The sequence below is a fragment of the Ranitomeya variabilis genome, chromosome 6, assembly GCF_051348905.1.
Source record: "Ranitomeya variabilis isolate aRanVar5 chromosome 6, aRanVar5.hap1, whole genome shotgun sequence".
In the NCBI taxonomy this organism is placed as follows: domain Eukaryota; kingdom Metazoa; phylum Chordata; class Amphibia; order Anura; family Dendrobatidae; genus Ranitomeya; species Ranitomeya variabilis.
The window spans coordinates 582,326,412-582,351,404 of record NC_135237.1 but is presented as its reverse complement, the minus strand read 5'-3'; the positions used below and the strand labels follow the sequence as shown (position 1 = coordinate 582,351,404).

The following is a 24,993-nucleotide window of genomic DNA, read 5'->3' as shown; positions in this document are numbered from 1 at the left end:
CTGCCCCCGTCCCCTGTGTTACCTGTGTATAGAGGTGATGGGGAGAGCGCCCTCTGCTGGAGGTGTGGGGAGCGCCGGCCCCTCTCCTGCCCCCGTCCCCTGTGTTACCTGTGTATAGAGGTGATGGGGAGAGCGCCCTCTGCTGGAGGTGTGGGGAGCGCCGGCCCCTCTCCTGCCCCCGTCCCCTGTGTTACCTGTGTATAGAGGTGATGAGGAGAGCGCCCCCTGCTGGAGGTGTGGGGAGTGCCGGCTCCTCTCCTGCCCCCGTCCCCTGTGTTACCTGTGTATAGAGGTGATGAGGAGAGTGCCCTCTGCTGGAGGTGTGGGGAGTGCCGGCTCCTCTCTCTGCCCCCGTCCCCTGTGTTACCTGTGTATAGAGGTGATGGGGAGAGTGCCCTCTGCTGGAGGTGTGGGGAGTGCCGGCTCTTCTCCTGCCCCCGTCCCCTGTGTTACCTGTGTATAGAGGTGATGAGGAGAGCGCCCCCTGCTGGAGGTGTGGGGAGTGCCGGCCCCTCTCCTGCCCCCGTCCCCTGTGTTACCTGTGTATAGAGGTGATGGGGAGAGCGCCCCCTGCTGGAGGTGTGGGGAGTGCCGGCTCTTCTCCTGCCCCCGTCCCCTGTGTTACCTGTGTATAGAGGTGATGGGGAGAGCGCCCTCTGCTGGAGGTGTGGGGAGTGCCGGCTCTTCTCCTGCCCCCGTCCCCTGTGTTACCTGTGTATAGAGGTGATGAGGAGAGCGCCCTCTGCTGGAGGTGTGGGGAGTGTCGGCTCCTCTCCCTGCCCCCGTCCCCTGTGTTACCTGTGTATAGAGGTGATGAGGAGAGCGCCCTCTGCTGGAGGTGTGGGGAGTGTCGGCTCCTCTCCTGCCCCCGTCCCCTGTGTTACCTGTGTATAGAGGTGATGAGGAGAGCGCCCTCTGCTGGAGGTGTGGGGAGTGCCGGCTCCTCTCTCTGCCCCCGTCCCCTGTGTTACCTGTGTATAGAGGTGATGGGGAGAGTGCCCTCTGCTGGAGGTGTGGGGAGTGCCGGCTCTTCTCCTGCCCCCGTCCCCTGTGTTACCTGTGTATAGAGGTGATGAGGAGAGCGCCCCCTGCTGGAGGTGTGGGGAGTGCCGGCCCCTCTCCTGCCCCCGTCCCCTGTGTTACCTGTGTATAGAGGTGATGGGGAGAGCGCCCTCTGCTGGAGGTGTGGGGAGTGCCGGCTCTTCTCCTGCCCCCGTCCCCTGTGTTACCTGTGTATAGAGGTGATGAGGAGAGCGCCCTCTGCTGGAGGTGTGGGGAGTGTCGGCTCCTCTCCCTGCCCCCGTCCCCTGTGTTACCTGTGTATAGAGGTGATGAGGAGAGCGCCCTCTGCTGGAGGTGTGGGGAGTGCCGGCTCCTCTCCCTGCCCCCGTCCCCTGTGTTACCTGTGTATAGAGGTGATGGGGAGAGCGCCCTCTGCTGGAGGTGTGGGGAGTGCCGGCTCCTCTCCTGCCCCCGTCCCCCGTGTTACCTGTGTATAGAGGTGATGGGGAGAGTGCCCTCTGCTGGAGGTGTGGGGAGTGCCGACTCCTCTCCTGCCCCCGTCCCCCGTGTTACCTGTGTATAGAGGTGATGGGGAGAGTGCCCTCTGCTGGAGGTGTGGGGAGTGTCGGCTCCTCTCCTGCCCCCCGTCCCCTGTGTTACCTGTGTATAGAGGTGATGAGGAGAGCGCCCTCTGCTGGAGGTGTGGGGAGTGCCGGCTCCTCTCCTGCCCCCGTCCCCTGTGTTACCTGTGTATAGAGGTGATGGGGAGAGCGCCCCCTGCTGGAGGTGTGGGGAGTGCCGGCTCCTCTCCCTGCCCCCGTCCCCTGTGTTACCTGTGTATAGAGGTGATGGGGAGAGTGCCCTCTGCTGGAGGTGTGGGGAGTGCCGGCTCCTCTCCCTGCCCCCGTCCCCTGTGTTACCTGTGTATAGAGGTGATGGGGAGAGCGCCCCCTGCTGGAGGTGTGGGGAGTGCCGGCTCCTCTCCCTGCCCCCGTCCCCTGTGTTACCTGTGTATAGAGGTGATGGGGAGAGCGCCCCCTGCTGGAGGTGTGGGGAGTGCCGGCTCCTCTCCTGCCCCCGTCCCCCGTGTTACCTGTGTATAGAGGTGATGGGGAGAGTGCCCTCTGCTGGAGGTGTGGGGAGTGTCGGCTCCTCTCCTGCCCCCCGTCCCCTGTGTTACCTGTGTATAGAGGTGATGAGGAGAGCGCCCTCTGCTGGAGGTGTGGGGAGTGCCGGCTCCTCTCCTGCCCCCGTCCCCTGTGTTACCTGTGTATAGAGGTGATGGGGAGAGCGCCCTCTGCTGGAGGTGTGGGGAGTGCCGACTCCTCTCCTGCCCCCGTCCCCCGTGTTACCTGTGTATAGAGGTGATGGGGAGAGTGCCCTCTGCTGGAGGTGTGGGGAGTGTCGGCTCCTCTCCTGCCCCCCGTCCCCTGTGTTACCTGTGTATAGAGGTGATGAGGAGAGCGCCCTCTGCTGGAGGTGTGGGGAGTGCCGGCTCCTCTCCTGCCCCCGTCCCCTGTGTTACCTGTGTATAGAGGTGATGGGGAGAGCGCCCCCTGCTGGAGGTGTGGGGAGTGCCGACTCCTCTCCTGCCCCCCGTCCCCTGTGTTACCTGTGTATAGAGGTGATGAGGAGAGCGCCCTCTGCTGGAGGTGTGGGGAGTGCCGGCTCCTCTCCTGCCCCCGTCCCCTGTGTTACCTGTGTATAGAGGTGATGGGGAGAGCGCCCCCTGCTGGAGGTGTGGGGAGTGCCGGCTCCTCTCCCTGCCCCCGTCCCCTGTGTTACCTGTGTATAGAGGTGATGGGGGGAGCGCCCTCTGCTGGAGGTGTGGGGAGTGCCGGCTCCTCTCCCTGCCCCCGTCCCCTGTGTTACCTGTGTATAGAGGTGATGGGGAGAGCGCCCCCTGCTGGAGGTGTGGGGAGTGCCGGCCCCTCTCCCTGCCCCCGTCCCCTGTGTTACCTGTGTATAGAGGTGATGAGGAGAGTGCCCCCTGCTGGAGGTGTGGGGAGTGCCGGCTCCTCTCCTGCCCCCGTCCCTGTGTTACCTGTGTATAGAGGTGATGAGGAGAGCGCCCTCTGCTGGAGGTGTGGGGAGTGCCGGCTCCTCTCCTGCCCCCGTCCCCTGTGTTACCTGTGTATAGAGGTGATGGGGAGAGCGCCCCCTGCTGGAGGTGTGGGGAGTGCCGGCTCCTCTTCCTGCCCCCGTCCCCTGTGTTACCTGTGTATAGAGGTGATGGGGAGAGCGCCCCCTGCTGGAGGTGTGGGGAGTGCCGGCTCCTCTCCTGCCCCCGTCCCCTGTGTTACCTGTGTATAGAGGTGATGAGGAGAGCGCCCTCTGCTGGAGGTGTGGGGAGTGCCGGCTCCTCTTCCTGCCCCCGTCCCCTGTGTTACCTGTGTATAGAGGTGATGAGGAGAGCGCCCTCTGCTGGAGGTGTGGGGAGTGCCGGCTCTTCTCCCTGCCCCCGTCCCCTGTGTTACCTGTGTATAGAGGTGATGGGGAGAGCGCCCTCTGCTGGAGGTGTGGGGAGTGCCGGCTCCTCTCCCTGCTCCCGTCCCCTGTGTTACCTGTGTATAGAGGTGATGAGGAGAGCGCCCTCTGCTGGAGGTGTGGGGAGTGCCGGCTCCTCTCCCTGCTCCCGTCCCCTGTGTTACCTGTGTATAGAGGTGATGAGGAGAGCGCCCTCTGCTGGAGGTGTGGGGAGTGCCGGCCCCTCTCTCTGCCCCCGTCCCCTGTGTTACCTGTGTATAGAGGTGATGAGGAGAGCGCCCTCTGCTGGAGGTGTGGGGAGTGCCGGCTCCTCTCCTGCCCCGTCCCCTGTGTTACCTGTGTATAGAGGTGATGGGGAGAGCGCCCCCTGCTGGAGGTGTGGGGAGTGCCGGCTCCTCTCCTGCCCCCGTCCCCTGTGTTACCTGTGTATAGAGGTGATGAGGAGAGCGCCCCCTGCTGGAGGTGTGGGGAGTGCCGGCTCCTCTCCTGCCCCCGTCCCCCGTGTTACCTGTGTATAGAGGTGATGAGGAGAGCGCCCTCTGCTGGAGGTGTGGGGAGTGCCGGCTCCTCTCCCTGCCCCCGTCCCCCGTGTTACCTGTGTATAGAGGTGATGGGGAGAGCGCCCCCTGCTGGAGGTGTGGGGAGTGCCGGCTCCTCTCCCTGCCCCCGTCCCCCGTGTTACCTGTGTATAGAGGTGATGGGGAGAGCGCCCTCTGCTGGAGGTGTGGGGAGTGCCGGCTCCTCTCCTGCCCCCGTCCCCCGTGTTACCTGTGTATAGAGGTGATGAGGAGAGCGCCCTCTGCTGGAGGTGTGGGGAGTGCCGGCTCCTCTCCTGCCCCCGTCCCCTGTGTTACCTGTGTATAGAGGTGATGAGGAGAGCCCCCTCTGCTGGAGGTGTGGGGAGTGCCGGCTCCTCTCCCTGCCCCCGTCCCCTGTGTTACCTGTGTATAGAGGTGATGGGGAGAGCGCCCTCTGCTGGAGGTGTGGGGAGTGCCGGCTCCTCTCCTGCCCCCGTCCCCTGTGTTACCTGTGTATAGAGGTGATGGGGAGAGCGCCCCCTGCTGGAGGTGTGGGGAGTGTCGGCTCCTCTCCCTGCCCCCGTCCCCTGTGTTACCTGTGTATAGAGGTGATGGGGAGAGCGCCCTCTGCTGGAGGTGTGGGGAGTGCCGGCTCCTCTCCCTGCCCCCGTCCCCCGTGTTACCTGTGTATAGAGGTGATGGGGAGAGCGCCCCCTGCTGGAGGTGTGGGGAGTGCCGGCTCCTCTCCCTGCCCCCCGTCCCCTGTGTTACCTGTGTATAGAGGTGATGGGGAGAGCGCCCTCTGCTGGAGGTGTGGGGAGTGCCGGCTCCTCTCCTGCCCCCGTCCCCCGTGTTACCTGTGTATAGAGGTGATGAGGAGAGCGCCCTCTGCTGGAGGTGTGGGGAGTGCCGGCTCCTCTCCTGCCCCCGTCCCCTGTGTTACCTGTGTATAGAGGTGATGAGGAGAGCGCCCCCTGCTGGAGGTGTGGGGAGTGTCGGCTCCTCTCCCTGCCCCCGTCCCCTGTGTTACCTGTGTATAGAGGTGATGGGGAGAGCCCCCTGCTGGAGGTGTGGGGAGTGCCGGCTCCTCTCCTGCCCCCGTCCCCTGTGTTACCTGTGTATAGAGGTGATGAGGAGAGCGCCCTCTGCTGGAGGTGTGGGGAGTGCCGGCTCCTCTCCCTGCCCCCGTCCCCTGTGTTACCTGTGTATAGAGGTGATGAGGAGAGCGCCCCCTGCTGGAGGTGTGGGGAGTGCCGGCTCCTCTCCTGCCCCCCGTCCCCTGTGTTACCTGTGTATAGAGGTGATGGGGAGAGCGCCCCCTGCTGGAGGTGTGGGGAGTGCCGGCTCCTCTCCTGCCCCCCGTCCCCTGTGTTACCTGTGTATAGAGGTGATGGGGAGAGCCCCCTGCTGGAGGTGTGGGGAGTGCCGGCTCCTCTCCTGCCCCCGTCCCCTGTGTTACCTGTGTATAGAGGTGATGAGGAGAGCGCCCCCTGCTGGAGGTGTGGGGAGTGCCGGCTCCTCTCCTGCCCCCGTCCCCTGTGTTACCTGTGTATAGAGGTGATGAGGAGAACGCCCTCTGCTGGAGGTGTGGGGAGTGCCGGCTCCTCCCTGCCCCCGTCCCCTGTGTTACCTGTGTATAGAGGTGATGGGGAGAGCGCCCCCTGCTGGAGGTGTGGGGAGTGCCGGCTCCTCTCCCTGCCCCCCGTCCCCCGTGTTACCTGTGTATAGAGGTGATGGGGGGAGCGCCCCCTGCTGGAGGTGTGGGGAGTGCCGGCTCCTCTCCTGCCCCCGTCCCCTGTGTTACCTGTGTATAGAGGTGATGGGGAGAGCGCCCCCTGCTGGAGGTGTGGGGAGTGCCGGCTCCTCTCCCTGCCCCCGTCCCCTGTGTTACCTGTGTATAGAGGTGATGGGGAGAGCGCCCCCTGCTGGAGGTGTGGGGAGTGCCGGCTCCTCTCCCTGCCCCCGTCCCCTGTGTTACCTGTGTATAGAGGTGATGGGGAGAGCGCCCCCTGCTGGAGGTGTGGGGAGTGCCGGCTCCTCTCCCTGCCCCCCGTCCCCCGTGTTACCTGTGTATAGAGGTGATGGGGGGAGCGCCCCCTGCTGGAGGTGTGGGGAGTGCCGGCTCCTCTCCTGCCCCCGTCCCCTGTGTTACCTGTGTATAGAGGTGATGGGGAGAGCGCCCCCTGCTGGAGGTGTGGGGAGTGCCGGCTCTTCTCCTGCCCCCCGTCTCCTGTGTTACCTGTGTATAGAGGTGATGAGGAGAGCGCCCTCTGCTGGAGGTGTGGGGAGTGCCGGCTCCTCTCCCTGCCCCCGTCCCCTGTGTTACCTGTGTATAGAGGTGATGAGGAGAGCGCCCCCTGCTGGAGGTGTGGGGAGTGCCGGCTCCTCTTCCTGCCCCCGTCCCCCCGTGTTACCTGTGTATAGAGGTGATGAGGAGAGCGCCCTCTGCTGGAGGTGTGGGGAGTGCCGGCTCCTCTCCCTGCCCCCGTCCCCCGTGTTACCTGTGTATAGAGGTGATGAGGAGAGCGCCCTCTGCTGGAGGTGTGGGGAGTGCCGGCTCCTCTCCCTGCCCCCGTCCCCTGTGTTACCTGTGTATAGAGGTGATGAGGAGAGCGCCCCCTGCTGGAGGTGTGGGGAGTGCCGGCTCCTCTCCCTGCCCCCGTCCCCTGTGTTACCTGTGTATAGAGGTGATGGGGAGAGCCCCCTGCTGGAGGTGTGGGGAGCGCCGGCTCCTCTCCTGCCCCGTCCCCTGTGTTACCTGTGTATAGAGGTGATGGGGAGAGCCCCCTCTGCTGGAAGTGTGGGGAGTGCCGGCTCCTCTCCTGCCCCCCGTCCCCCCGTGTTACCTGTGTATAGAGGTGATGAGGAGAGCGCCCCCTGCTGGAGGTGTGGGGAGTGCCGGCTCCTCTCCCTGCCCCCGTCCCCTGTGTTACCTGTGTATAGAGGTGATGAGGAGAGCGCCCTCTGCTGGAGGTGTGGGGAGTGCCGGCTCTTCTCCTGCCCCCGTCCCCTGTGTTACCTGTGTATAGAGGTGATGGGGAGAGCGCCCCCTGCTGGAGGTGTGGGGAGTGCCGGCTCCTCTCCTGCCCCCGTCCCCTGTGTTACCTGTGTATAGAGGTGATGGGGGGAGCGCCCTCTGCTGGAGGTGTGGGGAGTGCCGGCTCCTCTCCCTGCCCCCGTCCCCTCTCCCTGCCCCCGTCCCCTGTGTTACCTGTGTATAGAGGTGATGAGGAGAGCGCCCCCTGCTGGAGGTGTGGGGAGTGCTGGCTCCTCTCCTGCCCCCGTCCCCTGTGTTACCTGTGTATAGAGGTGATGAGGAGAGCGCCCTCTGCTGGAGGTGTTGGGGGTGCCGGCTCCTCTCCCTGCCTCCCGTCCCCTGTGTTACCTGTGTATAGAGGTGATGGGGAGAGCGCCCTCTGCTGGAGGTGTGGGGAGTGCCGGCCCCTCTCCCTGCCCCCGTCCCCTGTGTTACCTGTGTATAGAGGTGATGGGGAGAGCGCCCTCTGCTGGAGGTGTGGGGAGTGGCGGCTCCTCTCCCTGCCCCCGTCCCCTGTGTTACCTGTGTATAGAGGTGATGAGGAGAGCGCCCCCTGCTGGAGGTGTGGGGAGTGCCGGCTCCTCTCCCTGCCCCCGTCCCTGTGTTACCTGTGTATAGAGGTGATGGAGAGCGCCCCCTGCTGGAGGTGTGGGGAGTGCCGGCCCCTCTCCTGCCCCCGTCCCCTGTGTTACCTGTGTATAGAGGTGATGAGGAGAGCGCCCCCTGCTGGAGGTGTGAGGAGTGCCGGCTCCTCTCCCTGCCCCCGTCCCCTGTGTTACCTGTGTATAGAGGTGATGGGGAGAGCGCCCTCTGCTGGAGGTGTGGGGAGTGCCGGCTCCTCTCCTTGCCCCCCGTCCCCCGTGTTACCTGTGTATAGAGGTGATGGGGGGAGCGCCCCCTGCTGGAGGTGTGGGGAGTGCCGGGCCCTCTCCCTGCCCCCGCCTCCATGTATAGAGGTGATGGGGAGAGCGCCCCCTGCTGGAGGTGTGGGGAGTGCCGGCTCCTCTCCCTGCCCCCCGTCCCCCGTGTTACCTGTGTATAGAGGTGATGGGTGGAGCGCCCCCTGCTGGAGGTGTGGGGAGTGCCGGCTCCTCTCCCTGCCCCCGTCCCCTGTTACCTGTGTATAGAGGTGATGGGGAGAGCCCCCTCTGCTGGAAGTGTGGGGAGTGCCGGCTCCTCTCCTGCCCCCCGTCCCCCCGTGTTACCTGTGTATAGAGGTGATGAGGAGAGCGCCCCCTGCTGGAGGTGTGGGGAGTGCCGGCTCCTCTTCCTGCCCCCGTCCCCTGTGTTAGCTGTGTATAGAGGTGATGGGGAGAGCGCCCCCTGCTGGAGGTGTGGGGAGTGCCGGCTCCTCTCCTGCCCCCGTCCCCTGTGTTACCTGTGTATAGAGGTGATGGGGGGAGCGCCCCCTGCTGGAGGTGTGGGGAGTGCCGGCTCCTCTCCCTGCTCCCGTCCCCTGTGTTACCTGTGTATAGAGGTGATGGGGAGAGCGCCCTCTGCTGGAGGTGTGGGGAGTGCCGGCTCCTCTCCCTGCCCCCCGTCCCCCGTGTTACCTGTGTATAGAGGTGATGGGGGGAGTGCCCCCTGCTGGAGGTGTGGGGAGTGCCGGCCCCTCTCCCTGCCCCCGCCTCCATGTATAGAGGTGATGGGGAGAGCGCCCCCTGCTGGAGGTGTGGGGAGTGCCGGCTCCTCTCCCTGCCCCCCGTCCCCCGTGTTACCTGTGTATAGAGGTGATGGGGGGAGCGCCCCCTGCTGGAGGTGTGGGGAGTGCCGGCTCCTCTCATGCCCCCGTCCCCTGTGTTACCTGTGTATACAGATGATGAGGAGAGTGCCCTCTGCTGGAGGTGTGGGGAGTGCCGGCTCCCCTTCCTGCCCCCGTCTCCTGTGTTACCTGTGTATAGAGGTGATGGGGAGAGCGCCCCCTGCTGGAGGTGTGGGGAGTGCCGGCTCCTGTCCCTGCCCCCGTCCCCTGTGTTACCTGTGTATAGAGGTGATGTCGGGGGAGAGCGCCCTCTGCTGGAGGTGTGAGGAGTGCCGGCCCCTCTCCCTGCCCCCGTCCCCCGTGTTACCTGTGTATTGAGGTGATGGGGAGAGCGCCCTCTGCTGGAGGTGTGGGGAGTGCCGGCTCCTCTCCCTGCCCCCGTCCCCTGTGTTACCTGTGTATAGAGGTGATGGGGAGAGCGCCCCCTGCTGGAGGTGTGGGGAGTGCCGGCCCCTCTCCTGCCCCCGTCCCCTGTGTTACCTGTGTATAGAGGTGATGTCGGGGGAGAGCGCCCTCTGCTGGAGGTGTGGGGAGTGCCGGCTCCTCTCCTGCCCCCGTCCCCTGTGTTACCTGTGTATAGAGGTGATGGGGAGAGCGCCCTCTGCTGGAGGTGTGGGGAGTGCCGGCTCCTCTCCTGCCCCCGTCCCCTGTGTTACCTGTGTATAGAGGTGATGAGGAGAGCGCCCCCTGCTGGAGGTGTGGGGAGTGCCGGCTCCTCTCCTGCCCCCGTCCCCTGTGTTACCTGTGTATAGAGGTGATGTCGGGGGAGAGCGCCCTCTGCTGGAGGTGTGGGGAGTGCCGGCTCCTCTCCCTGCCCCCGTCCCCTGTGTTACCTGTGTATAGAGGTGATGGGGAGAGCGCCCCCTGCTGGAGGTGTGGGGAGTGCCGGCTCCTCTCCTGCCCCCGTCCCCTGTGTTACCTGTGTATAGAGGTGATGTCGGGGGAGAGCGCCCTCTGCTGGAGGTGTGGGGAGTGCCGGCTCCTCTCCCTGCCCCCGTCCCCTGTGTTACCTGTGTATAGAGGTGATGAGGAGAGCGCCCCCTGCTGGAGGTGTGGGGAGTGCCGGCTCCTCTCCCTGCCCCCGTCCCCCCGTGTTACCTGTGTATAGAGGTGATGGGGAGAGCGCCCTCTGCTGGAGGTGTGGGGAGTGCCGGCTCCTCTTCCTGCCCCCGTCCCCCGTGTTACCTGTCGTTATGAGACTTGCGGTGTTGCCCCGCTCTGCCTGTCGGGGGCGCTCACTGTCCTGGTCTCCTCTGTCTCGTCGTTCGCCCGCCGCCTCCTCATGGTTTGTGCTCTTGTTTTTCAGAGCTCCAGTAAAGGGGAGAAAGGCTCAGGTAAGGTCGCTCCCCACCCCGTGGTAAGGTTGCCCCCGCTGCTGCTGTTGGCCCCCGCCTCCTCTGCTCATGGTGCCCCTTGTGTTCACAGACGGGAGGGGCCAGAAGGAGAAGCTGGAGCTGATGGCCTCCTTCTCCTTCTTTGGTAATGTAATGTCCATGGCGAGTGTTCAGCTGGCGGGAGCCAAGAGAGACGCCCTGCTGCTCAGCTTCACGGATGCCAAGGTGAGGCCATGTGTTGCTTGGGCCCCTTGATTGAAGGTGCCTGTTTCTGGGGTGGACCCCTTGAGGGAGGCCCCCTTGTCTGGGTTGGGCCCCCTTGTCTGGGGTGGGCCCCCTTTGGGAGAGGTCCCCGTGTTTGGGGTGGGCCCCTTTTGGGAGAGTTCCCAGTGTCTGGGGTGGGCCCCTTTTGGGAGAGTTCCCAGTGTCTGGGGTGGGCCCCTTTTGGGAGAGTTCCCAGTGTCTGGGGTGGGCCCCTTTTGGGAGAGTTCCCAGTGTCTGGGGTGGGCCCCTTTTGGGAGAGTTCCCCGTGTCTGGGGTGGGCCCCTTTTGGGAGAAGTCCCTGTGTCTGGGGTGGGCCCCTTGCGGGAGGCTCCCGTGTCTGGCGTGGGCCCTTGTCTGGGGAGGCCTCCTGTGTCTGGGGGGAGGTGCTGCTCATCACCTTGTGTTTCTTCTCTCCAGCTGTCTGTGGTAGAGTACGATCCGGACACCCATGACCTGAAGACCTTGTCCCTCCATTACTTTGAGGAGCCGGAGCTGCGGGTATGTTTCCAGCATGATACTGTGGGGGCTGGGCCAGGAGCGTCCTACTGCAGCGGTGCCATAGGTAGAAGCGCTGTATAGAGGGGTGTGAGGATACCGGGGACGCCTGACAATAAAGGATGATGGACCGCTGGGTGTGGACGTAGTATTGTCCTATCTGACATCATTGTCCGGCTCTATAGGGGGCACACTGGAGCCGACGGGTAGTTGTGCGGCTCCTATAGGGGGCACGCTGGAGCCGACGGGTAGTTGTGCGGCTCCTATAGGGGGCACGCTGGAGCCGACAGGTAGTTGTGCGGCTCCTATAGGTGGCACGCTGGAGCCGACGGGTAGTTGTGCGGCTCCTATAGGGGGCACGCTGGGGCCGGCGGGTAGTTGTGCGGCTCCTATAGGAGGCACGCTGGGGCCGGCGGGTAGTTGTGCGGCTCCTAGAGGAGGCACGCTGGAGCCGGCGGGTAGTTGTGCGGCTCCTATAGGAGGCACGGTGGGGCCAGCGGGTAATTGTGCGGCTCCTATAGGAGGCACGCTGGGGCCGGCGGGTAGTTGTGCGGCTCCTAGAGGAGGCACGCTGGGGCCGGCGGGTAGTTGTGCGGCTCCTATAGGAGGCACGCTGGGGCCAGCGGGTAGTTGTGCGGCTACTATAGGAGGCACGCTGGGGCCGGCGGGTAGTTGTGCGGCTACTATAGGAGGCACGCTGGGGCCGGCGGGTACTTGTGCGGCTCCTATAGGAGGCACGCTGGGGCCAGCGGGTAGTTGTGCGGCTACTATAGGAGGCACGCTGGGGCCGGCGGGTAGTTGTGCGGCTACTATAGGAGGCACGCTGGGGCCGGCGGGTACTTGTGCGGCTCCTATAGGAGGCACGCTGGGGCCAGCGGGTAGTTGTGCAGCTCCTATAGGGGGCACGCTGGGGCCGGCGGATAGTTGTGCGGCTCCTATAGGGGGCACGCTGGGGCCGGCGGATAGTTGTGCGGCTCCTATAGGGGGCACGCTGGGGCCGGCTTTTAGTTGTGCGGCTCTTATAGGGGGCACGCTGGGGCCGGCGGGTAGTTGTGCGGCTCCTATAGGGGGCACGCTGGGGCCGGCGGATAGTTGTGCGGCTCCTATAGGGGGCACGCTGGGGCCGGCGGACAGTTGTGCGGCTCCTATAGGGGGCACGCTGGTGCCGGCGGATAGTTGTGCGGATCCTATAGGGGTCACGCTGGGGTCGGCCGGTGGATAGTTGTGCGGCTCCTATAGGAGGCACGCTGGGGCCGACGGGTAGTTGTGCGGCCCCTCTAGGGGGCACGCAGGGGGCCGTGGACTGTCATTACATGGGTTATTCCCTCCGGGGTGGCTGCTGCTGTGCGTCTCTGGCATTATCCCCCTGGGGTCTTCCCTTCTTTTTTCTTTTCTCATCAGGATGGCTTTGTGCAGAACGTGCACATCCCCAAGGTTCGAGTGGACCCCAACGGTCGCTGCGCGGTGATGCTGATATACGGCACCCGGCTGGTGGTGCTGCCGTTCCGAAGAGACACCCTGTCCGAGGAGCACGAGGGGCAGATGGCCGAGGGGTAGGTGCAGATCTGGGACCCGTGTACAGTGGTGGTCTTGTCTTCCTGGGTGACCCCTGTGTACAGTGGGGGGGTCTAGTTTTCCTTGGTGACCTCTGTGTACAGTGGGGGTTCTCATTTTCCTGGGTGACTTCTGTGTACAGTGGGGGGCGTCTTCCTCCTGGGTGACTCTTGTGTACAATCGGGGGTCTCCTGTGTACAGTGAGGGGCTGTCACGATAATGTAAAAATGCCATATTGTGAGTTTAGTTCTATTAGGTACCATGGCACAGACACGCTGCAGATTCAAACCCCCCCCCCCCCACCCGCCCCTTTCTCCCCCACTGCATTCCCTGATACAGAAACAAAGCCCTATGTCAGACACACTCTGTGCAACCTGATACCAAAGTGTAGCAGCCCCCCACTGAGCAGTTTATGGCTTTTAGCTGCAGCAGACAAGTCTCCCTACCCTACTCACTCCCCCTCCCACCTGGTACTGGCTGAAACCGGTATAGAAACCATGAGCTTCTAATGAAGTGATATATAGGGGCACCGATCCAGGCTAGAGATATAAGAATGATATATTCCGGATGTCCATCGAGGGATCTATAACTCACTGAAACCGCTAGAAGCTAAACCCAACGAGTGCAAAGAGCGGGTTTCTCTGTAAGCGGGTCGTGTACCTTCTCCGCGGGAGGTGTCTTCCTCCTGGGTGACTCCTGTGTACAGTGGGGGGTCTCGTCCTCCTGGGTGACTCCTGTGTACAGTGGGGGGTCTCATCCTCCTGGGTGACTCCTGTGCACAGTGGGGGGGTCTCTTCCTCCTGGGTGACTCCTGTGTACAGTGGGGGGGTCTCTTCCTCCTGGGTGACTCCTGTGTACAGTGGGGGGGTCTCTTCCTCCTGGGTGACTCCTGTGTACATTGGGGGGGTCTCTTCCTCCTGGGTGACTCCTGTGCACAGTGGGGGGGTCTCTTCCTCCTGGGTGACTCCTGTGCACAGTGGGGGGTCTCGTCCTCCTGGGTGACTCCTGTGCACAGTGGGGGGGTCTCTTCCTCCTGGGTGACTCCTGTGCACAGTGGGGGGGTCTCTTCCTCCTGGGTGACTCCTGTGCACAGTGGGGGGGTCTCTTCCTCCTGGGTGACTCCTGTGCACAGTGGGGGGGTCTCTTCCTCCTGGGTGACTCCTGTGCACAGTGGGGGGGTCTCGTCCTCCTGGGTGACTCCTGTGTACATTGGGGGGGTCTCGTCCTCCTGGGTGACTCCTGTGTACAGTGGGGGGTCTCGTCCTCCTGGGTGACTCCTGTGTACAGTGGGGGGTCTCGTCCTCCTGGGTGACTCCTGTGTACAGTGGCGGGGTCTCGTCCTCTCCCTGTGTGACCCTCGTGTCTCCCCCAGGCAGAAGTCCAGCTTCCTCCCCAGTTACATCATTGACGTTCGTGAACTGGACGAGAAGCTGCTAAACATCATCGACCTGCAGTTCCTCCACGGCTACTACGAGCCCACCCTGCTCATCTTGTTTGAGCCCAACCAGACCTGGCCGGGGTAGGTGACACAAAGCAGCGGGGGGCCGGCTGTACATTCCCTGTAGTGGGGGTCCAGCCTTATGTTCTCTGTTAGTGGGGGACCTGGCCGTACGCTACTTGTTGGGGGTGGGGGGGGGGGGGTGGCCTGGCCGTGTGTTTCTTGTAAGGCATGGGGGTTGGGGGCTCAGCAATATGTTTTCTGCAAGGGAGCGTGGGGGCCTGGCCATATGTTCCATGTTGGGGGAGGGGGATGGCCTGGCCATGTATTCACTGTAAGGAGGGGCCTGGCCATATGTTTCCTGTGTGTATGGGGGGCTGGTCTTACATTTCCTTTAAGTGCAGGTGGGGCCTGGCTATATGTTTCCAGTAAGGGGGTGTGGGGGCCTGGCCATATGTTCCATGATGGGGGAGGGGGGTGGCCTGGCCGTGTGTTCCCTGTAAGGGGGGGGCGGGGGGCTGGCAATATGTTTCCTTTAAGAGGGGGTGGGGTCCAGCCGTATGCTCCCTGTAAGTCAGGTGGGGCCTGGCTATATGGGGGGGGGGCAGCTGCACATTCTCTGTAGAGGGGGTCTCCCTGGACGTTTTCTGTAGGGGGGTGGTCTGGCTGCACCTTCTCTGTAGGGGGTCTTCGATATGTTGTCGCTGGGGGTTGTCTGACCGTACGTCCTCTGTATGTATGGTGGGTCCGCCTCTCAGTGCGGGGGTGGTCCGGTTGTTCTGACCTGTGCGCTCTCTCTGCAGCCGCGTGGCGGTGCGTCAGGACACCTGCAGTATCGTGGCCATCTCGCTGAACATCATGCAGAAGGTTCACCCCGTCATCTGGTCGCTCTCTAGTTTGCCTTATGACTGCACCCAGGCCCTGGCGGTCCCCAAGCCCATCGGTGAGTGCGGGGCGCCTCCTTGCGAGGCACATCTGGCGGTGAGGTCGGGTTCAGGACCTGGACTCTGGGCCAGGTACATATGTCATGAGCCCATCATGTGCTTGTGGGGTTGCATTGTCCCCGACTGGACCGTGCGCTCCGCTGTAGATGACACAGGGTGCCCTCATTGTCAGGGACTGTGAAGCTCCACCAGCGCCACATACGGCTCCCTCTGTCCTGCCACGTGCGTCGGGTCATGGAGGCTGAGTGCGGTAGGTCCTTGTAGTGTGACGTGCCCGTGCGGTCGGCAGCAGCCGTAGGGTCGGCACACGATGGTGACCCTTCTTCTTCTCCTGCAGGTGGAGTTGTCATCTTTGCCGTTAACTCGCTGCTTTATCTGAATCAGAGCGTCCCCCCGTACGGCGTCTCCCTCAACAGTCTGACAAATGGGACCACTTCCTTCCCTCTCAGTAAGTCCTTGTGTGACCCTGCCAGCCTTGGTGCCGCCATCCTCCCTACGTCCTGGCCATCCATCCATCGTTCCCCTTCCCTCCACTCCATGTGGCGCAGACCGCCATTCCCCACCAATCCTCGCACGTTGCAGCTTGTGCAGCTCCGGTTGCCATCCTCGCTGTGCAGGGGCCCTGTGTAGCGCCGGCCGCCATCTCTGGACCCCGTGATGTGTATAACTGTCTGTGCCCACAGAGCCTCAGGACGGCGTCAGGATCACGTTGGACTGTTGTCAGGCCACATTCATTTCATATGACAAGATGGTGATTTCCCTGAAGGGTGGTGAGATGTGAGTGCGGGGAGGGCGGCCGGCTGTGCTGCGGGGGGAGGGCGGCCGGCTGTGCTGCGGGGGGAGGGCGGCCGGCTGTGCTGCGGGGGGAGGGCGGCCGGCTGTGCTGCGGGGGGAGGGCGGCCGGCTGTGCTGCGGGGGGGAGGGCGGCCGGCTGTGCTGCGGGGGGGAGGGCGGCCGGCTGTGCTGCGGGGGGAGGGCGGCCGGCTGTGCTGCGGGGGGGAGGGCGGCCGGCTGTGCTGCGGGGGGGAGGGCGGCCGGCTGTGCTGCGGGGGGGAGGGCGGCCGGCTGTGCTGCGGGGGGAGGGCGGCCGGCTGTGCTGCGGGGGGAGGGCGGCCGGCTGTGCTGCGGGGGGGAGGGCGGCCGGCTGTGCTGCGGGGGGGAGGGCGGCCGGCTGTGCTGCGGGGGGGAGGGCGGCCGGCTGTGCTGCGGGGGGGAGGGCGGCCGGCTGTGCTGCGGGGGGGAGGGCGGCCGGCTGTGCTGCTGGGGGGGCCGCCGGCTGTGCTGCGGGGGTTTAGCCTGTGGTGTGACGATGAATCCTGTGTCCCCTCCAGTTACGTCCTGACTCTGATCACAGACGGGATGAGGAGCGTTCGCTCGTTCCACTTTGACAAGGCGGCAGCGAGTGTCCTGACCACATCCGTGAGTATTTGGGGAGGGTGCGGAGGTGCTGATGGGGTGAGGGGTGGGGCGCGGACTTGGCAGGGCTGTGTGGAGTGGGGGGCTCGTCAAGAGAAGTCACAGCACATGTGGGGGTCTCCGGTGTGGGGGGGCTCGGCTGGAGAGGTGACGGCACATGGGGGGTCTCCGGTGTGGGGGGGCTAGGCTGGAGAGGTGACGGCACATGGGGGGTCTCCGGTGTGGGGGGGCTCAGCTGGAGAGGTGACGGCACATGGGGGGTCTCCGGTGTGGGAGGCTCGGCTGGAGAGGTGACGGCACATGGGGGGTCTCCGGTGTGGGGGGGCTCGGCTGGAGAGGTGACGGCACATGGGGGGTCTCCGGTGTGGGGGGGCTCGGCTGGAGAGGTGACGGCACATGGGGGTCTCCGGTGTGGGAGGCTCGGCTGGAGAGGTGACGGCACATGGGGGGTCTCCGGTGTGGGGGGGCTCGGCTGGAGAGGTGACGGCACATGGGGGGTCTCCGGTGTGGGGGGGCTAGGCTGGAGAGGTGACGGCACATGGGGGGTCTCCGGTGTGGGGGGGTTCAGCTGGAGAGGTGACGGCACATGGGGGGTCTCCGGTGTGGGAGGCTCGGCTGGAGAGGTGACGGCACATGGGGGGTCTCCGGTGTGGGGGGGCTCGGCTGGAGAGGTGACGGCACATGTGGGGGTCTCCGGTGTGGGAGGCTCGGCTGGAGAGGTGACGGCACATGGGGGGGTCTCCGGTGTGGGGGGGCTCGGCTGGAGAGGTGACGGCACATGGGGGTCTCCGGTGTGGGAGGCTCGGCTGGAGAGGTGACGGCACATGGGGGGGTCTCCGGTGTGGGAGGCTCGGCTGGAGAGGTGACAGCACATGGGGGGTCTCCGGTGTGGGAGGCTCGGCTGGAGAGGTGACGGCACATGGGGGTCTCCGGTGTGGGAGGCTCGGCTGGAGAGGTGACAGCACATGGGGGTCTCCGGTGTGGGGGGGCTCGGCTGGAGAGGTGACGGCACATGGGGTGTCTCCGGTGTGGGGGGCTCGGCTGGAGAGCTGACGGCACATGGGGGTCTCCGGTGTGGGAGGCTCGGCTGGAGAGGTGACGGCACATGGGGGGGGTCTCCGGTGTGGGAGGCTCGGCTGGAGAGGTGACGGCACATGGGGGGGTCTCCGGTGTGGGAGGCTCGGCTGGAGAGGTGACGGCACATGGGGGTCTCCGGTGTGGGAGGTTCGGCTGGAGAGGTGACAGCACATGGGGGTGTCTCCGGTGTGGGAGGCTCGGCTGGAGAGGTGACAGCACATGGGGGGGTCTCCGGTGTGGGAGGTTCGGCTGGAGAGGTGACAGCACATGGGGGGTCTCCGGTGTGGGAGGTTCGGCTGGAGAGCTGACAGCACATGGGGGGGTCTCCGGTGTGGGGGGCTCGGCTGGAGAGGTGACAGCACATGGGGGGGGTCTCCGGTGTGGGAGGTTCGGCTGGAGAGGTGACAGCACATGGGGGGTCTCCGGTGTGGGAGGTTCGGCTGGAGAGGTGACAGCACATGGGGGGGTCTCCGGTGTGGGAGGTTCGGCTGGAGAGGTGACAGCACATGGGGGGTCTCCGGTGTGGGAGGTTCGGCTGTAGAGGTGACGGCACATGGGGGTGTCTCCGGTGTGGGAGGCTCGGCTGGAGAGGTGACAGCACATGGGGGGGTCTCCGGTGTGGGAGGTTCGGCTGGAGAGGTGACAGCACATGGGGGGTCTCCGGTGTGGGAGGTTCGGCTGGAGAGGTGACAGCACATGGGGGGGTCTCCGGTGTGGGAGGCTCAGCTGGAGAGGTGACAGCACATGGGGGGGTCTCCGGTGTGGGAGGTTCGGCTGGAGAGGTGACAGCACATGGGGGGGTCTCCGGTGTGGGAGGTTCGGCTGGAGAGGTGACAGCACATGGGGGGTCTCCGGTGTGGGAGGCTCGGCTGGAGAGGTGACAGCACATGGGGGGTCTCCGGTGTGGGAGGCTCGGCTGGAGAGGTGACAGCACATGGGGGAATCTCCGGTGTGGGAGGTTCGGCTGGAGAGGTGACAGCACATGGGGGGTCTCCGGTGTGGGAGGCTCGGCTGGAGAGGTGACGGCACATGTGGGGTCTCTGAAGTGCAGTGGGTATTGGTGCTCCTGAGATGAGGGCGACTCAGCTGGAGTTGGGGGGTCGGGCTGTGTCTGACTTTGTTTTACCCACCGCAGATGACTCTCATGGAGCCGGGGTATCTGTTCCTGGGATCCCGTTTAGGGAACTCTCTGCTGCTCCGCTACACAGAGAAGGCCCAGGACAGCCCCTCAGGATGCACGAAGGACCCTGAGAAGCCGGTGAGTGCCATATGCTGTGTTGTATGAGCGGCCAACACGGTTATCTGAGATACCATCCCCCTGAGGGGAGGATGCCCCCTGCCTTCTTTGGAGTGGAGCCCCTGTGCCCACCCTGGCCTCTCCGGAACAAAAGGGCGTTTATGTCGTGGCTACCGGCTCCTATGTCCCCCCAATATCCTCTATGTGGAGCCCCCGTACACATCAGGTGGTCCACTCTATGGCAACTGTACTTATGGCTGCCATTCTCCTCTTCTAGGATGAACCTCCAAGTAAAAAGAAACGAGTGGACGCGTCTGTTTTACGACCAGGTGAGTGCACAATATGTCTGGCTCAGCCGCCCCCTCCCCTGAAGGTCGCAGTGCCCCCCCCCCCCCCCGTAGTTCACGGTGCCCCCCTGTAGTTCACGGTGCCCCTCCTCCCCTGTAATTAGCGGTGCCCCACGCCTCTGTAGGTCGCGGTGCCCCCTGTAGTTTGCCGCACCCCTCCCCCTGTAGGTCGCGGTGCCCCCCTGTAGTTTGCGGTGGTCCCCCACCCCCTGTAGTTTGTGGTGCGGCGCCCCCTTAGCAGGACCCCCTGTAGTTTGCTGCACCCCTGCCCCCTGTGGTTTGTGGTGCGGCGCCCCCTGTAGTTTGCGCCCCCGTAGCTCGCGGTGCCCCCTGTAGTTTGCGGCGCCCCCGTAGCTTGCGGCCCCCCTGTAGTTTGCCGCACCCCTCCCCCTGTAAGTCACGGTGCCCCCTGTAGCTCGCAGCCCCCCTGTAGTTTGCCGCACCCCTCCCCCTGTAGGTCGCGGTGCCCCCTGTAGTTTGCGTTGCGGCGCCCCCGTAGCTTGCGGACCCCCTGTAGGTCGCGGCCCCCCTGTAGCTCGCGGTGCCCCCTGTAGTTTGCCGCACCCCTCCCCCTGTAGGTCGCGGTGCCCCCTGTAGCTCGCGGCCCCCCTGTAGGTCGCGGCCCCCCTGTAGCTCGCGGCCCCCCTGTAGTTTGCCGCACCCCTCCCCCCTGTAGCTCGCGGCCCCCCTGTAGTTTGCCGCACCCCTCCCCCCTGTAGCTCGGGGTGCCCCCTGTAGTTTGCCGCACCCTTCCCCCTGTAGCTCGCGGCCCCCCTGTAGCTCGCGGTGCCCCCTGTAGTTTGCCTCCCCCCTCCTCCCTGTAGTTTGCCGCACCCTTCCCCCTGTAGCTCGCGGCCCCCCATAGCTCCCGCTCTCTCTTGCAGGCAGTAAGGGGGCGATGCTGGATGAGGTGGATGAGATCGAGGTGTACGGGAACGAGATGCAGTCGGGCACTCAGCTCTCCACATACTCCTTTGAGGTGAGTGAGGGGTTTGTCGGGGGAGATTCCCACCCTGAGGTCACAGATCACACCGGTCACCATTAGTAAAGGAAGAGCTGATTCTGAGACATTCCATCTCTGGACTCCGTAGAACTATGGACTACTGGACCCTTCACGTGCAGTTCTACCACAAGCGCGGACCCCCAGGCTTCTCTAGCACCGCACTTTAACCCCTTCATGTGACCTTTTGGGGGATACATTTGGTGTCATTAGATTGGTTAGAAATTAATGGACGCTGTGCTGCGATTGGCTGCTGTGGACAGAAGATTTCCATACTCGGCTCCCTACGAGTGTGGTGGTGTCTGTAGCACCCAATCAGAGCAATCATCAGAGCAATCAGCGGTATACGAGCTGTGATTGGTTGCTATGGGCAGTACGGGCAGATTTCCTCAGGTGATAAGTGTGGCGGTGCTGCTTACCAGATTCCTCTCAGTATTCAGCGGCTGTGGCGGATGAAGCTTCTGATGCCAACAGCGTGATCGAGACGACTACACGGCGGCCGTAATTCACAACTTTTGCTACATTTGCGGTTGTTTTGTGGTGAGGAAACAATGGAGGAGCATTGCAGACTTGGTGGTGTAAGCCTCGGTGGTCCGGGCAAGTCGTGGCCTTCACATGTCGTGTTCTGTTGTGTAGAAGAAGGACCACCATGGTGTGAAGGGAAGAAAGAACTGCGATATATCATCGTGATGACTGCTACTGTTGTACGTGCAATGTGGAGGAAATCAGCCTTACAAATAAGAAGGAAATTACCGTATTTTGCACACTACAAGATACTTCCCAAATGTTCAGAAGGAAAATGGGGAAAATAATGTGTCAAATGGGGATCCATCTTACAGTCCAAATTCAGGTCGTGGTGGTGGTGGAGTGGGGTCACAGGAGGAGTACAGAGGTGCGACTGTCACAACCCATCTGTTGGAGGACCAGGGGCTCCTTCCTTGTTGCTAACACTAGGGAGTGGCCTATTTTGCCCTGCTCACCGAGATACTTCTGGAGGTGAAGATGCCGGGACCACCAACCTTTCCTTATCTCCTGTATCTGCCTTTTGTCTATTCCCCTCCCCCACTCGGGGAAGAAAGGTGCTGCTTTGCACCGCAGTACACCAACCCGACGAACAAGGGCAACTGAAAATACTAGGTGTACAAATATTCACTCACATATAACAGATGAATGCACCAGGGAGTGGAGGATGGGGAAAAAACAAAGTAACAGGAGGAAAGGGAATTATCACACATACAAACCAAGCAACAGTCACAGATAACTCCTTCTCATATAGCCAACAAAACACCTCCCCCAAGCCATGCAGCATAAGCTAGCTCTGACATGGGTTTCAGTCAAGACCCAGATTATATAGGGGATTGGAGTGGCTAACCGAGGTTTTCTGAGAGCTCAGACTTCCAGAGCTCCCAACATGGCTGATTAGCCCCCTGTACTGCCAAAAGGAATAAACACCATTTAAAAAGGTGAAGTGCTTCTTTTCAGTGCAGGAGTATGAGCAATTAGACGCTGTGGTCTTCTGGCTCCTCTCTCTCTCCCCCCTTCCGTGACAGCGACGCTACAAGTCCCATCCCAGGCTGGTAGAAGGGGGTGTTCGGTGGTGCGGAGACTCCGCCAACATTTTGTGAAAGCTTTGAGCCCCCCATGTCCATGGTTTCAATGCGGTAGGCTCCAGTATATTCTCTCTTTGCCAGAAGCAGCAGGGGGTCGGTCTGCAAGACATCTGAGCCCCTCCAGACTGACATCTGTCTGCAGGGCCTCCTGGAAGCTCTGACGGTCAGCCTGCAGGCCTTGGCCTAGTGTGGCTGCCAGGCCCTGGTCTGAAGCTGAGTCTTCAGTGTCTGTTATCAGGGACCTTGGTGGGTCTGCCATGTATGGAGGCTCCGGGACCACAGTATGGGCCTCCTGTCCTGGCAGTTCTATGTGAGACTCATCCTCTAATCTCTGGGCCTGAGCCGCAGCCTGACTCTGGGTCACAGCTGCCACATATTTACAGTCCTGTGCATTGGGACATTTTCCCTCCTCACACGGGATCTCAGGTGGGTCACTTGCTTCCACCTTCTCTGCATCATTTACTTGCAAGGGAGGAACGTAGTGGGACACCATCCTCCCCACACATTGGTGGGAATAGCCTCTGATACTCCCACTTCTCTCAATCCTTTCCCTGCTCCCCTGTCCAGGTACACACGGGCCATGGGCACGGCAGGGCTGACCCCTCCAATCCCAGTTACAGACATAGTCTTTCCTGATATGATATCGGCAGGGGTTATCATGGCTGGACGCACCAGGGTCACCTCTGCCCCAGTGTCTCTGAGACCAATGGTGACTTTATTGCCAACAGTGACAGATTGACAGTTCTCATTAGCCCTCGCATTAGAGCCGGCCACGAAGAGGACAGACGGTGGGGACACAGACGGCTTTGTGGTGGTAGTTGGGCGCTTCTCCATATCAGGGCAGACAGCGCTAACATGTCCCACTTTGTTGCAGGAGAAGCACCGGCGTGCATCGCCTAGAGAATGTCTATTCCCCGGGGCCCCATAGAAGGTGGGCTTGGACAGCACTGGTGATCGGCTGGCAGAGGGAGAAGGGTCCCCATTTGGCTTACCTTCCCCCCAGCTGAATCCCGATGGCTTCCACACCTCAGGCATCCTGTTAGCCACATAGCAGTCCGCAATCTTTGCAGCCTGATCCACAGTTTGTGGCTCCCGATCACACACAAATTATCGTACATCCGTGGAGCACATGTGAAGAAATTGATCCTTGACCATAAGATCCGTTAAGTCCTCAAAACTGTTAACAGAAAGTCCCCTGGTGGAACGTGGTCCTCAAGGTGCTCACAACATCCGCATAGGAGTCTGTTGATCCACGTTGTAGGTTACGGAACTTTCTCCGATACACTTCTGGTGTTAGGTTGTATTTCCTGATAAGGGCCTCTTTTATGGCCTCATAGTTCCCATCTAGCTCTGGTGGGAGGCCAGCAAAAACTTCCAGGGCTTTGCCTCTCAACCCTGGGGTTAGATACTGCGCCCACTGCTCACGGGGTAGATGGTATTGCCTGCAGGTTTTTTCAAACCCCCGAAGGAAAGTATCTAAGTCCGCATCCTTCTCCATCACAGGTAAGTTTTCCAGACGTGGTCTCCTTGGATTTATGTCCTGGGAGGGGGTTAGCTAAGGACTGGTACCGCTCTCTATTTGAGCCATCAGAAGCTGGAAAGCTCTGTCCTCCCTGTGTTCTGTGTGTGTGTGTGTGTGTGTGTGTGTGTGTGTGTGCAGTGAACTATGTATAGATTTATTGTGTCACTGGCAATAATGTAACATCTGTCCTGAATGCTGCAGGTTCTCACCCAGGTGTTAATATGTACTTTCCTGGGACAAGTAGAATTGTCTCCAATCTCACCAGGGGGTCCTGCTGGAAGCCGAGAAAAAAGGTAACATTTGGCACCTCCTAGCTCTTGGAAGAGAGATGTTAATTACAGCCTGATAGTATCTCTGGGAGAGCTGTTACACAAAGGATTTCAAGAGAAAATAATATATTCATTGGGGGGTGCGGCCATGGTCCAATCAAAAACCAAGCAATTATAATATTAACCTGTGGGGCTGTTCTAGAAACCTGACCTCCAGACCAAAGTTATAAATTAGATCTGTATACAGAGAAACGTGTTCACATAATGGGTGCGGCCGAGCTGGTGTGATCCAATCTACAATCATCCTACCCTCAGGCAGCAGAAAGCAAACTACTACCGTGTTTCCCCGAAAATAAGCCACCCCCGATAATAAGCCGTAGTGGGGGGTAGAGAAGGGGCGGCTAATATAAGCCATACCCCGAAAATAAGCCGTAGTGGGAAACACGTGGAAAATATAAGCCATGGTACCTTTTGACTGCCTCGGTCCCCTCTGTCCTCTCTCTAGTGGCCCCGAGTGCAGGGTTAACTTTCTGTGTGCCCCGGCCGGAGCTCTGATTGGTCCAGCGGCTCCCCAGCAACTCGAGCGCTGATTGGCCACGGTCTCCGGGTGCCGCAGCCTCTTCCCCTGTACAGCGGTCACATGGGACCGCTCATTAGAGAAATGAATAGGCTGCTCCACCTCCCATAGGGGCGGAGCCGCATAATTCATTTCTCTAATCAGCGGTGCCGGTGACCGCTGATAGAGAAAGAGCTGCGGCACCGAAGACCAGCTGTCCGGGGGAAGGAGCAGGACGCCGGGAGCAGGTAAGTATGTCATATTCACCTGTCCGCGTTCCACACGCCGGGCGTCGCGCCATCTTCCCGGCGTCTCTCTGCACTGACTGTGCAGGTCAGAGGGCGCGATGACGCATATAGTGTGCGCGCCGCCCTCTGCCTGATCAGTCAGTGCAGAGAGACGCCGGGAAGATGGCGCCGAGGAGCTGCAAGCAAGACAGGTGAGTATGTGTTTTATTATTTTTATTGCAGCAGCAGCAGCAGCACGGCTATGGGGCAATAATGGTGCAGAGCACTATATGGCACAGCTATGGGGCAATAATGGACGGTGCAGAGCACTATATGGCACAGCTATGGGGCAATAATGGTGCAGAGCACTATATGGCACAGCTATGGGGCAATAATGGACGGTGCAGAGCACTGTATGGCACAGCTATGGGACAATAATGGACGGTGCAGAGCACAATATGGCACAGCTATGGGGCAATAATGGTGCAGAGCACTATATGGCACAGCTATGGGGCAATAATGGACGGTGCAGAGCACTATATGGCACAGCTATGGGGCAATGGTGCAGAGCACTATATGGCACAGCTATGGGGCAATAATGGTGCAGAGCACTATATGGCACAGCTATGGGGCAATAATGGACGGTGCAGAGCACTATATGGCACAGCTATGGGGCAATAATGGTGCAGAGCACTGTATGGCACAGCTATGGGGCAATAATGGACGGTGCAGAGCACTATATGGCACAGCTATGGGGCAATAATGGACGGTGCAGAGCACTATATGGCACAGCTATGGGGCAATAATGGACGGTGCAGAGCACTATATGGCACAGCTATGGGGCAATAATGGTGCAGAGCACTATATGGCACAGCTATGGGGCAATAACGGTGCAGA

General features: G+C 62.1%; 1 protein-coding gene across 2 annotated transcripts in view; it reads left to right on the top strand.

The window, feature by feature from the left end:
* Window positions 1-24,993, top strand: part of CPSF1 (cleavage and polyadenylation specific factor 1) — a 91,137-nt gene that overhangs the window by 30,403 nt on the left and 35,741 nt on the right. For both annotated transcript variants that reach the window (XM_077271595.1, XM_077271594.1), the window contains exons 3-14: window positions 10,113-10,140; window positions 10,232-10,365; window positions 10,822-10,902; window positions 12,301-12,452; window positions 13,826-13,972; window positions 14,695-14,834; window positions 15,173-15,283; window positions 15,519-15,612; window positions 16,167-16,254; window positions 18,464-18,586; window positions 18,843-18,894; window positions 19,797-19,891. In XM_077271595.1, the coding sequence (XP_077127710.1) occupies window positions 10,113-10,140; window positions 10,232-10,365; window positions 10,822-10,902; window positions 12,301-12,452; window positions 13,826-13,972; window positions 14,695-14,834; window positions 15,173-15,283; window positions 15,519-15,612; window positions 16,167-16,254; window positions 18,464-18,586; window positions 18,843-18,894; window positions 19,797-19,891 (1,245 nt within the window). The remainder of the gene's footprint in view (window positions 1-10,112; window positions 10,141-10,231; window positions 10,366-10,821; window positions 10,903-12,300; window positions 12,453-13,825; window positions 13,973-14,694; window positions 14,835-15,172; window positions 15,284-15,518; window positions 15,613-16,166; window positions 16,255-18,463; window positions 18,587-18,842; window positions 18,895-19,796; window positions 19,892-24,993) is intronic.